This window comes from Hakea prostrata, chromosome 1, assembly GCF_041222555.1.
Source record: "Hakea prostrata isolate BN-2017 chromosome 1, UWA_Hpros_2, whole genome shotgun sequence".
Classification (NCBI taxonomy): Eukaryota; Viridiplantae; Streptophyta; class Magnoliopsida; order Proteales; family Proteaceae; genus Hakea; species Hakea prostrata.
In genome coordinates, this window is record NC_142600.1 from 1,208,858 (window position 1) to 1,221,407 (window position 12,550).

At 38.5% G+C, this 12,550-nt stretch overlaps 1 protein-coding gene across 1 annotated transcript; it reads right to left on the minus strand.

Annotated features, from left to right (window-relative positions):
• Positions 1-980: 980 nt before the first annotated feature.
• Positions 981-11,669, minus strand: LOC149026507 (small ribosomal subunit protein uS11y). The gene is made up of 6 exons (XM_089153884.1): positions 11,539-11,669; positions 8,784-8,906; positions 8,651-8,696; positions 5,941-6,026; positions 5,031-5,160; positions 981-1,874 (listed from the first exon to the last, which is right to left on the minus strand). Exons 1-6 carry the CDS (start codon positions 11,539-11,541, stop codon positions 1,807-1,809), a joined length of 456 nt encoding a protein of 151 aa, XP_089010010.1. The 5' UTR covers positions 11,542-11,669; the 3' UTR covers positions 981-1,806.
• Positions 11,670-12,550: the final 881 nt, after the last annotated feature.

Genomic DNA, 12,550 nt, shown 5'->3' on the forward strand with positions numbered 1-12,550 from the left:
GGTAGTGTGTTACGAATAGAACTTTGGTCATTCTTAGATGACTAATTTCCATAGTTATCTGTTATGGTCGAACAGTTTGCCAATTAGAGTTAATCGATTCTTCAAGCCAAATGTTGGTCGGACCAGACCATGGTCGGTCCGACTCATATATATTTGGTTAATAACAGCAGCATTCCTTATTGGTTTTAGTCAACCGGGATTAGTCCCGACCTACAAGCCAGGAGATAGGTCTAGTGATCAACCGATCCTACACTCGTGTGTCCACGCATGTTCATATTATTAGCAACACTTTTATACCCTTTATTTGCATTTGATTTTAAGTGACTTGGACAAAAATGAATTGAATGAGTTTTTGACCCAGAATCCCTAATAGGTTAGAGAGTTTTTTATGTGTGGGTTTTCTTAGTAGGCATAAACTGGTGTTAGGTTCTCTTAATGCAATAAACTACGTTTGAGCCCCATACCAACTAACACCATCTCCCCATTACGGTTTTTTCAAATTTCAAACTTAGAAGAGCCTAAATAACCTAGATATCCTTCTATTTTCATTCTTCTACCAATGACCTACGTATATTCCGGTTTTTGTTTTGGTTTAGGCTTCTCCCTTCGCTTTTGATTTTTCCTGTTGGGTCTTATTGATGGATAGAGAGAAGAAATAAAAAGGCGCAGTGTTTTCTGTTGTTTTTATGTAGAGAGAGATTTCTACTTCCTTCCCCAACTTGCACACGACATCAGTGACTGTTAATTTCTTCATTTGATTGATTTCAATAATGGATTTCCATTTGCACACATTGGGTTTTCGGGTCTGATGCTTTCTTTTCTCTAATACTTTCAGACGGGGCTGGAGGAGATGAGTTTCAGCACTAGCCATGCAAGACGAACGATTCTGAAGTTCCTTCTCCCATACCTCTCTACTCTTTTAATCCAAAGGTGTGAACACAAGAAGATGCACGTAGACTCCCTGGGTATTCAGATGGTCGTACAAGAATGAAAATAAGATATGTAAAAGGACTATTTTGATCATTATACAATCTAAGGGATATTTTAATACCTCCAAGCTCGGAACAACCTTTTTGTTTTTTCCTTTTAGCAGTAAAAAGGTGTTAAATGCTACGAGAACCAAACATAATTTATTGCTCTAGAGGGAGCAACATTAATTTGTACTTCACTAAGAGGACTCACTCAGAACTCTAGACTAGAAGTCTATCATGAATTTTGAGAGTTCAGAAAACAAGAACGAGATCTGATACCTAAACAGGCCCATTTCTATGCAACTCTGAGACTTTCGAGAAGGCTATGATACCCTGATCATCGTGAGGATTCAAGACTCGCAAATTTGCAAATCTTGATGTATTAACGAAATTACAGAAAGTGTAATCTAACTGAGAAGTGAAAACACAGAAAAATGACGGGTATAACACTTAAAACACTGCAAATTAATTAATCCAACAGACCAGAGCAGGAGAGAACAAAGAGAAACCAGTGAGGAAACTAGTATTCTTGTGTCGAGGAAAAACCAGTATCAAAGGGCACTCCATGCATTATAATTTATACCAAACTCACTAAACCACGCTAAAAATTAAAATTTCCTTGCAGTCTCTGTAAATAAGAAAAGAGTTCCAACCTAAGGTGCCAATGATTTCTATGATTGTATTACATCCCAAAATGTTTTCAAAAGCTAACCAATGATCTCAACAAAATGACATTAGCCTGCAGCAGCTACCAGATATAAAGTTCCACAATTTTCCACCGCACTCAACTAAGGAAATGCAATAACCTAACATTCTTGATGGCTGTATAAGACAACTAGAGCCTCCTTCCTCTTCTTCCACCCTTTCTTCGGGTGCTGTCTGTAGGAATTGGAGTAACATCCTCTGAAACAAAAAATAGTAGTTAGAAAATCACATTTCATAACACAATCCATAATAACAGAACACATCCCCCTATCATACGCTAAAACTCGATTAACTGGTCAACAAATTATCCTGTAAAACCTTTAGCAAAGTGTTCAGTCATTTGTCCCTAAACATGAAAGTCAAGTCTCGCCATGCCGTCCACACAGCAAGAGGGATGGCCATGAAGAACATAAGCACATAAAGCATGCAACAAATGTTCAAAGCTATCATTTCCCAGAAATAGAGTAATGACATTATTCGGCCAGGACATTCTGAAATAAGCAGGTAAAACTAATCCATGGGATATTTTTGGTAACATTTCAGTTTAATACAAGTATTGCAGGGTAAGAAAATATCCGTTATAAAGGAGAACTTATTCTAGTCAGAAATATGTTCAGTGACATCGAAAAAACTTCTCGTTTATCCTTATCTATCCATTCTTCTGTCACCCTCCTGAGGAGTCTACACAACTCTTTTTATCTTCCATACTTCTATCACCCTTCTGAGGGTCAAATTTCTCCCGTATATCCAACATCAGACACCACCAGTCCTCATGGCTTATACCAACAGCAGTCTTTATGGTTGATATAGCCACACAAGCATCTCAATCTGAAAATCATTTTGAATTACAAGTAGGAGCTAAAAAATTGAGACATCTACATTTATAACGAATTGTGGTTGAAGAAAGTAAAATTTTCTTTTCCTGTGTCCTCATAATTGGGATTGGAAGATACAGCAACAGCACTAATATCTTCACTAGCTACAAAATCCTTCTTAGATTACCACTTGTATTGTAGCGGATGGAATGTTCATTCCCCCCCAATCAAGGAGCTACTCCCAAGCAATTCTAGACCCTCTAAATCCATAGAAGCTCTTAAGAGCCCCCCCCCCCCCCCAAGCGATTAATTTGATGAATGTAACCTGGCTTTTGACACTAATATCTTCCCCAGGTACAGAATCCTTCTTGGATTACCACTTGAACTTCAGCATATGTATGTTCACTCCCATTAATGGAGGAGCTACTTCTTCCAAGCAACTCTAGCTCCCTAAATCTGCAACAGCTCTTAAGAGCAACTCAGCAATTAATTTGAAAGAATGTAATCTTGCTTTTGAGCATTATTCCTCTCCTAGTGAAAGGATGAAGTGCTAAGAAAACCAAAACCAAAATCATATCCCTATCGTCTTCATTCTTCAATCTTCTCCTTCAACTCCCACATAATCTCTATGATTACCATGACTACAACAAAATGCTGCTTGAACCTATGTGAAGGCCTAAATCAAATCACAGTGCCCATCAACTGAAACTGCTGGCTGCCACTGCTGTTGTATACAATCAATAGAACTCACTCTGGTTTCCAGCCAGATACTTCTGCAACTTCCAGAATCATGTAACTCAGAAACAAGCCATTAGTATTGGCTAGTTTTTGGACTAAACAACCTCTCAACAGCTCCTTCCCTCAATCCACGTTTGGAGAATACAGTAACTGATTTGGTCTCTATAACCTAGGCTTCTAAATCTCCATTTTCTTTCTATTTTAATATCCTGCTGATTATCTACCTTCAGCAATCAGTTAAAGCTGAGAATCCTAGAGTTTCATGCTCCCCACTTGACCTTCCATTCAGTGAGAATATACAAGGCCACATAAGCCGAGCAACTACTAACTTGAAGTTATCAAGTTTTCTGGTGATAAAGCTCTATTCCAGACCAGCACATACGGTACGTTGGCTACCCTAACAAAGAAAGTGAGTAAGCTTTGAGATTAGTTTACTTCATCACCCTGGCATCGCATTACATGTGAGATTATTCAACTCAGAGCAGGGAGCATACATTCACTCCTCCAAAACCCAGAAATACTAATCTGGGCCTTTCCAAAGGGAACAGTGATTTTGGCTCAAAGGGAATACACAGTGTTGGAAAATCCACAAGTCAACTTTCGTCAACATTTTAGTGGCTGACCAAACCACAGGTAAGATAATGTAACCTAGGGTCTGGGATCCCACGACTTCTCTCAAGTGCATTCTTCAAATCATAGTTTTATTCATCAAATCAAGCTGAAATTTACAACCATCAATAAGGCAATTTGTAGCCTTCAAAACCCAAATTGACTTCACTAAGGACTCCCTAACTAATAGGGATTCAACTAAATCTAAACTTGGACTTTAAGTTAACAAATACTTGCTAAATAACGACTAACTAATTTCAAAATAAAACCAACTCTAAGAGATAAAGTCCCTTGAGGATCGTTACCCCACCCAACTAACCTTATCATCACCAACCAACCAAACTTATCATAACCAACCAACCAACTTCATCTAAAACTCTTAAATAACTCACAATTGATTGACCAAAGTGAAAAAATAAAAGTAGATCCCTGACCCTGGGATCGTGGGTAGTAAAACTAGACCCATACTTTAGCCCTAACAGGGGCTGGAAAATGACCAAAACACCCCTGGTGTAGTTTGGCCAGCTTTAGTAAACTTCTTGGGTCTGGATTTTTGGGCCCAATTTTTGCCCGCCGGGGGGGGGGGGTCCACCCAGGTTACATCATAAGAATGTCAGAAAAATGGCCCATATGAGTATATGACTGAGTTTGGCTATTAGATTAGCTGTGCAGACGACATGATCCCCTAATCAACCAATGGTGGAGATGACCAGAACCACCCTCCGCCAGTTTACAATGGAAAATGTAAAGGGATATTACATGGTGGACTATACTGTTGACATGGGGTAACAAAATGAGTAAAACCCATGGAGTGCCCTAATGTAGAAGTGTGGTCAAAGGTAAGTATAATAACACACAGTAAAGCACATACTCATTGACAGTTAGGTGAAGTAATTTGAGATATGTCAATGGCCATCTTTCTTGAAGTGCCAAGGATCTTCCTTGTACAAAATGGTTATGATAGTAAAAAACACAGCATGCAGTGGAGGGAGGAATCCAGAAGCCCAGACTCATTCCAATTACAAACCTATTTACCAAGAAAATACCCTATGGCAACACTTATTTTTCAGAAACATAATTAGAACATATTTGACAAACTTGTCAAGAACCTATTCCTGTTTTAATCCATTAATAGAAATCATGTTTGAAATAAAGAATCATAGAATTGACTCTAACAAGGTAAAGTTCTTACCAATTCGACCAACTCTCATTCCAGACCGAGCTAGTGCCCTAAGAGCAGATTGGGCACCTGGACCAGGTGTCTTTGTCTTGTTTCCACCAGTTGCACGGAGTTTAATATGCAGTGCAGTAATTCCAAGTTCCTACAAAGTCCATTGTTTTAGAACGCAGCCATCAGTGAAGCTACAGATAGAGATACTTCAAACACTTCCCCCACATACAGAATTTACTAACAAGATATAAATCTCCTACGAAAACAAACAACAAAAAACTCAGCCTTGTCCCAACTTAATGGAATCGGCTACATGGATCCGAGCAAAAACAAGAAAAAAGTGGAGCCAAATGGCAATAAAATGTAAGAACGTAAAATGTTTATACTTTATTAAGTAGAGAAATATACCATGCCAGGTCAAACTTAATATTCAAATTCCTACATGGTATTGAAACATAATAATTAGTCCAGCTAGTAATAAACAAGAGTAGCATGCCCTGTCAAGCTTTTCTAGATGTCACTCTCATCAGGGCAAAAGTTTGACTCGAGAGAGATGGAGCAACATATAATATAACAGCATATATTCAATAGAATTTAGCAGAGGCCATTGCTAAAAGGAATGTAAAAGATTCAGGTGCCAGGGCGTATCCTCAATTGCAAGACTTGAAAGCAGCCAATTTGAGCCCCAAAAAAAAGGGAGGATAGGACTGATTCCAAACTCGCCCCTCCAAGAACCAGCTTAAACATCTTATCCCAGTAAATGTACAGCTAAAGAAAGCCTTTCTATGCAATAACTGGGAAACAGTTCAAATCCACCAGCAAACATCAGGATACATCTGCACACCTAATTTTGATAAGTGGCAGCTTCCAACATACAGTTGTTCTCCATCTCAACACACATCATGTAGATGACACAATCCAACTAACACACCTTGCATCTTTGTGCAACATCTTGGGCTGCAAGCATTGCTGCATATGGTGAAGATTCATCCCTGTCTGCCTTTACTTTCATACCTCCTGCGAAAACGGGAAAAATGAATCACATCAGGCATCAGAAAAATTACATCAATCCTCTACCACCTTATACCAGGAGCCAAAAGAAGTACCACATTATTCTAAAACCTAATTCATAGAATGAAATATGACAGCTTCATTACTGAATTATTTCCCTGCATAGGTTATGATCTCACTCCTATTTCAGTAAATATATATTTTTCTGCCTACAGGTGGAGAGTGCAATGATGTAAATCAAAGAAGAGAAAAGAGACAAGCACAGCCAGCCAGCCAGCCTGTTGCATCTACAGCCTGGCCACCATCATAGGCCCAAATCTCCATGGGTTAAACTAGGCTCAATAAATACATATACTAAATCATGCTTGGGGGACTTTCAAAAGTTCTATATGATTCGTGTCAGTAGTATTTACTAATTAGCAAACAATTCTATGTTAAGATGCACGTAGAAGTTCTATCATATACTAGAAGGACTAGCTTCTATTTTTATTGGTTGTTACTTTGTAGGTGTTTCATTCTCCAGGGCCCACACTAACTAATATCAACCCACACAAGCAAGTTAGTGCCAAAACTGTAATTTCTGACTTTCTGTAACAATTCGGTGCTTTATTGAAGAAAGTAATGAATAATGGCACCACTGCAATTTACTGGAGCTTCAAGACAGTACCAAGAAGAAAATAATGGATTAGATTTTTATTTTTTTTTTGAGGGGGGTAAACTTGGAATTGAAAGAAAATAGAATAGAGGGAAGGGCAATATTACAAAGTAGCCAATACCAAATAAATATAAAGAAAATAAAGATATCATGCAGGAAGTTTTTTGTCTTAGACCTTTGAAGTTTGAACATCAGCAGAAACCCAAGGTGCATCAGATAGTTTAAAAGAAGTTTTGGATTGAATAGAAACTTCAGACCAATCATACCCTCACACTTTTTTCTTGACTACAACTCAAAACTATCAAACAAAGTGACATTATAATAATCCCTATCCCGTACAGAAACAATCTAGGCAGAAGCAGGGAATCATATTTGATTTTAGTCAAATATTTCACCAAAGGGAAAGATACTGCAGTCAGAGTTTCTAAATTATCCTAGGTCAGATGGCCCCATTCCTAGAAGACGCAGGGAAGGAGAGGAGATTTGAAGGGCACTGTTGTTCACCAGAATAGAGAATGGGACCAGGTGAAACAGGAAAGAGGAAGAAGTGAAGAGGGAGGAGCTTGACTAGGACAGGAAGAAAAAGGGAGGATGATAGAGAAAGGAGGGGAAGGAAAGAAACTCAGCCAAGACAGCTACACAAACCACACAAACCCCAATCCAACTAATTCTGTGGTTCAACATATTATACAGGCAATATAAAGAGGAAAAATTACCTTGCATTATAATAGAAACCCAACTAAAATGGAAACTAAATACTCTAGCCGAGATCTTAAGAAGAATAACAAAAAGAAATTCTATGCAATCTGCCATCAGATATTTTACACAAACCACCAAACGTCTACCAGCCCTTGTGAAACCAGAAAACCAGTTAAGGACCATTTCTTGGTTTAAGCCTCCACAGGACTACTAGCATTGATCATAAAGAAAACAGGTGGCTGCTGCATTTAACCAAGAATCACAAAGACTCTGGCTTTCTGATATTCTTCCTTGAGTGATGCAGGAAGTTTTTGGGAGACAGAGATCCTTAGTCAGAGTGAGATACTAGTGAGAGAATAGCAAGGTGGAGAGAGGCTCTTCCATGTCTTTATTCTTTTATTTTACTTCTTATTTTCTCAACCTGTCCTACAGATCAAGTATGGTATCTGATTTATTTTTCTTGTTCTTATTCTTCCAATCTGACCTTCGCATCAAGTGCTATGGTATCTCATTATTCTCTTTATCATGGGCTGCTCAAGGCCCTCAAGTTGAGTTGCTGCTGTCCAACTCCTACAGATGAGTAGAAGTTTTCTAATGCTAAAAAAGGCATCCAATTCCAGGTCTGAGGGTCTTTTTCCATTGTTACTAACAGCTAACAGCATCTATGCATCAGACAGAAGCGAAGTTTTGAAGAGTTAATGCACCACCCTGCACTACCATCACATTAAAATTGTGCCATATCTGACCAATTGATAGCAAGATATTTATGGTCATCATTTTCAACTGTTAGTTGCTATTTTATGAGTTTGCTAGTTTATGAAATCCAGTCATTAAAATGACTTGGTTTCTATAAATTATGTTATATATGTTTCAATGATGAATTGGAATTAGTTCAGGAATGAACTGTTTGTTGTTTTGAAGATATCACTATCATAGATTCCTTTTCAGTGACTCTGCTATGTCTCCAAATTGAAGCGTTGGATTGAAGCCCTACTTTGAGAAATTGAAGGATTTAAGGGTAGTCGCTATTTTAAGAATTACTGCTAATTTGAGGCTGACCTGACTTGCTGATTAGTAGTTTTTGGGTTTTATCTTGTTCTGGACTATATTCAAGCCCTATGATAGTGCTTGTCCGGGTTAGCACTCAAACTTACCTTAGGGATGACGGAATCATAGTTTTGGCACTGAAAATCACCTTGGGGATGAAATGATTAAATCACACAAGCAAAAGAAAAGCAAAGTTAATAACATATTTTGCATTTCAAATTATTCATACCAGTGATCCGAACTAATGTTTCTCTTCCAGACAGATCAGTCACATGCTGTAAGTGTAAAAATGGCATGAGTTTCTCAAAATTTTAGGAACATATAAAGAATAGAGGAGAAAAAAGTATCAATATCTATCTTACAATAAATGTATCATTAAATGATGCAAAGATGTGGGCAACACCGAAAACATGCTCTCCATCTCGAACAGTTGGTCCAAGGGTCACATTTTCCTCTTTGGGTTCCCTGACCTTCTTTCGTCCTGACTGCAAGACCACCACCAAAAAAAATTAATAAAAAGCACAAGGAGTAAAAGAAGTAAATAATAAAATTATTCCAAAAAAAATTATGATTCTAAAAAGGCACAGTCCAATCAAGCTGAACTTCAACAAAAACATAAGTGAAACACAGGACACAGCACTAAGGAGAAGAAAAGTAGTGAAAGAAGAAGAAGAAATTACCAGAGCTTGAATGCTATCGTAATAAAATCCAAATAAAAACTGCCATTCAGGCCACTAAATATATGGGGGTTACAAAAGTATGTTATTAGAAACTAGGCTCTGGTAGATGTCATTTTAACTGTAAAGTGCCCCTTACTTCCCAAGTATAGCACATCAATAACTTAAACCCATAGATACTACTTTTCTAGCTTAACCTGTTGACAGTTAGAAGAAATCAGATAAATCTAATTGACAATTATAATTAGAGTAAATTACATTTACCCCTTGGTGCCAGACATAATATCATGTCATCCCCACATTTTGAAGGAAAATAATTCCTGTACCACTTCCACTTTTGCGTGGTTATATCAGGGTTGTTGACCCGTTAGTTTATTCCTGCTAATTGATAGAATTAGGTTATAATTCTACCAAATGGCCAAACTACCCTTTAAGAATGGGAAACAAAATTCATCATGACAGTTAAGTCCCCATCACTAACTTTCTCTCCCATAAAAACAGACATCATGAAGGTTCGCTTTACCAGCCTTCCTTCCTCCAACATAACCTTCTCGTGATTCCTCTCTGGTCCACTATTCATCGAGGCAAACTTATCGTTTCAATCAGGCAAGGGGAAGATTGCTGTGTATATCCAAGGGGCGAAGTGCCCATTGAAGAATGATCCGGCAACTCATCCTGCCTTTCTCCAATCCATTCTTGGAAGATAAGGGAATAAGGAGCTTTTTGAATAGAGGGGATAGAAAGCTACCGTCCACTTGATCAGCAACCCTTTCTTCTTGATTCTTGGGCTGCTGAAGGTCTTATGTCAGCTAAGAAGACGGAAAATTCCAATCTCTTTTGTGGGCCTGGAGATCGCACTTCTCGGCATAAAGAGCATGGCTAACTGCTGCCCCACCCTCCTTTCCGGAGCCACTGGTAACCATCAAGGGCCTTTTCTGTGGTGAAAGGAAATTGTTGGCTGACAGGGAGACAGAAGAGAGGTAGTTTAAAGCAGAAAGTAGAAAGCCGAGCGGAGGGATGGAAGGAGAAGCAGCTACCGAGTGTTGCCACCACAGGCATTGCCTTCAAATAAAAACCCCCTCCCAAATCTCACTCCAACAACAGCCCATATACCCTAACGTTAATGTTCCCAAAAATGTTCCCAAACTCCTAGAGTCCATCACCATCCTCCCTATACACAAACATTAAATAGAGCTTTTGCAGGGGGTTTTGGCTTTGGTGGAACTTCTTTGCAAAGCCTTTTGTCTCCCTTGTTTCAGCAGCAACTAGTGGTAGTTACCGAAATGGGAAATGATTAAAAAGTGGATGGCCTTGAATTTTCCACTTAAGGAAAACATTACCTTGATGAGCCATAAACTCAAATATCAGGAAAAACACACTTTAGTTTCATATATCTCAGGTTTCCATTGGGGTTCTCTAGGTAAGCTCTTCTAGTGTTGGAGCACTCTTTTGGGGATTTGTTGAGATGAAACTATGCTTTTGAGTCTGAATCCAGAAGATCAATTTAGCTCCTCTAGTGAGTCAGATCTCCTGATTTCTTTATCTGCGTAAGTTGTGAATCATTCATTAACCTGAAGTTTCATGTTTGGGCTTCACTTCTTTTACATAAATTGGTGGCATGTTACTGATCACTATACAGCAGGGACACATGAAATGTTCACGGGTGAGAGCAGTAGGGTAGTGCAAAGGGAGGGCTTCCAGTAAGATAGAATCTTGGACTCTCCCTCTTGATAGAATCATGTATTCTCACTCCAGCTTGTGCTTGAGCTTGTTCTAATCTGAATTCAGATCTTGTGCACTTTTAGCAATACATTATATCGAAATTCTTAACGGCATTCTTGAATTCTATATTCTCAGATCAAAAAGAAGTTATCTCGATAACTGCATTCATCTGAAAGCACTTGAAAGAATTTATTTTTAGCATCATCAGAAACTTGCTCTACCATAAGCAATGCTAATGCAGGTATCGCATCTTCTGAATCTTCCACAAGTAGCATTCCTTCGCTGTTCTTCAGGGGGTAGGGAATTGGTTATCAGTTCCTGATCACTCTATACTGTAAGATGCTAATGGGTGGTGCTGCAGTTGAGAACAGAGGAGCTGCATCACTGCTAGTGTCGGTGGTGATCGAGTAAACATTCTTTACCAAAATTTTGTTGCAATCCCGAAGAACAGCCCCAAATTTTCAATAAAGAAATAAACCAAACAAATAACAATCCCCTCCCCAAAAGAACTCATGAATGAAATATCAGATTACCTTCTTTATACAGTTCAAAAAGATAATAACCTTGGATTACCATGCACAGATCAAGCAAAGCTACAAGGATTTCTTTAGACAATCCAACTGAAGAAACAGCATAGAAGCGCAAAAGGTAGAAGCAATAGACCCTATATTGAATGATCAAAGGAAAAGAATGAGTCGCTGAAGAAAATCTTACTCACCATGGCTGAGAATCAGAGGTACGTTAATCGATCTTCCACGCAAATCTTCGTTCTCTTCGGCGCCAAGCCCCTTCAGATAACAGAGGAAGCTGGACGCCTTTTTTTGAATGTGTTAAATGTAGCCGAGGACTCTTTTAGGGTTTTGGCACAGCGGGAAATTTCGCCCGATCCGAAATTCCGGCCGAAATATGGCAAGATTTCGACCCTATTTTGGGGTATTTTTAGTCATTTTGAGCCCAAATTTGATGCCAATAAATATATTGGTAATACCGATTTTTTCTAAAATCTCACCTAAATTACTATTTTTTATCGACACATACCCAACTATATATGGGCAAAACTGGAATTCTAGAACATTATTTTAAACAATTAAACCAAAATAAATATGTTCAAAGACAATAAACACCATTATAACATATTAGTATACAAATACAAATAAGTATAATATACATACTTCTCAGTGGAGAGGTCATGTGTTCGATCCTTACAGACAGCATCTCCCCCCCTGAGGATGCAATCAAGGTGCGCGCAAGCTGGCCCGAATGAACCTCAACTTCCAAAAAAATATATAATAATAATAACAATACATGTGCTGGCACCACATATATCATGCCAATACCATTCTCATGTTGTGAGTCTTGTGACTCATGTCTCATGCTAGAAGACCCGAAAGCTACAATTATGAGTTTCTCCTCCATAATATTTTTAAAGTCACTCCATAACATTTCATGCTGATGGTTATTGAAATACAGAGAAACTAGGGCTTTGTAACTAGCAACATCTATTGATGCAAAACTACTCTCATCAAGAGGGTAATGAGAATAGAGATATGGAAGAGAGTCAAGAGACTCTGCTAGGTGTAGTGGTGTTGATGCTAGTTTATATGATGGTAGGTTTGGTTGCATACCATATTGGTATTCCGCCTCCAACATACCTATTGTCCCTGAGTCACTGATGTCACATCCACCCAGTCGGTATCCATTTACCCGAATATTCGGAAGAGTGATCCACA

What these genes read in the sequence shown, in the direction of transcription:
- LOC149026507 (XM_089153884.1), bottom strand. An exon ending in AACATTAGTTCGGATCACTG is followed by an intron (nt 6,027 to 8,650) that starts GTATGAATAATT and finishes CCGTTTTCGCAG; the next exon opens with GAGGTATGAAAGTAAAGGCA. An exon ending in ATGTTGCACAAAGATGCAAG is followed by an intron (nt 5,161 to 5,940) that starts GTGTGTTAGTTG and finishes TGGACTTTGTAG; the next exon opens with GAACTTGGAATTACTGCACT.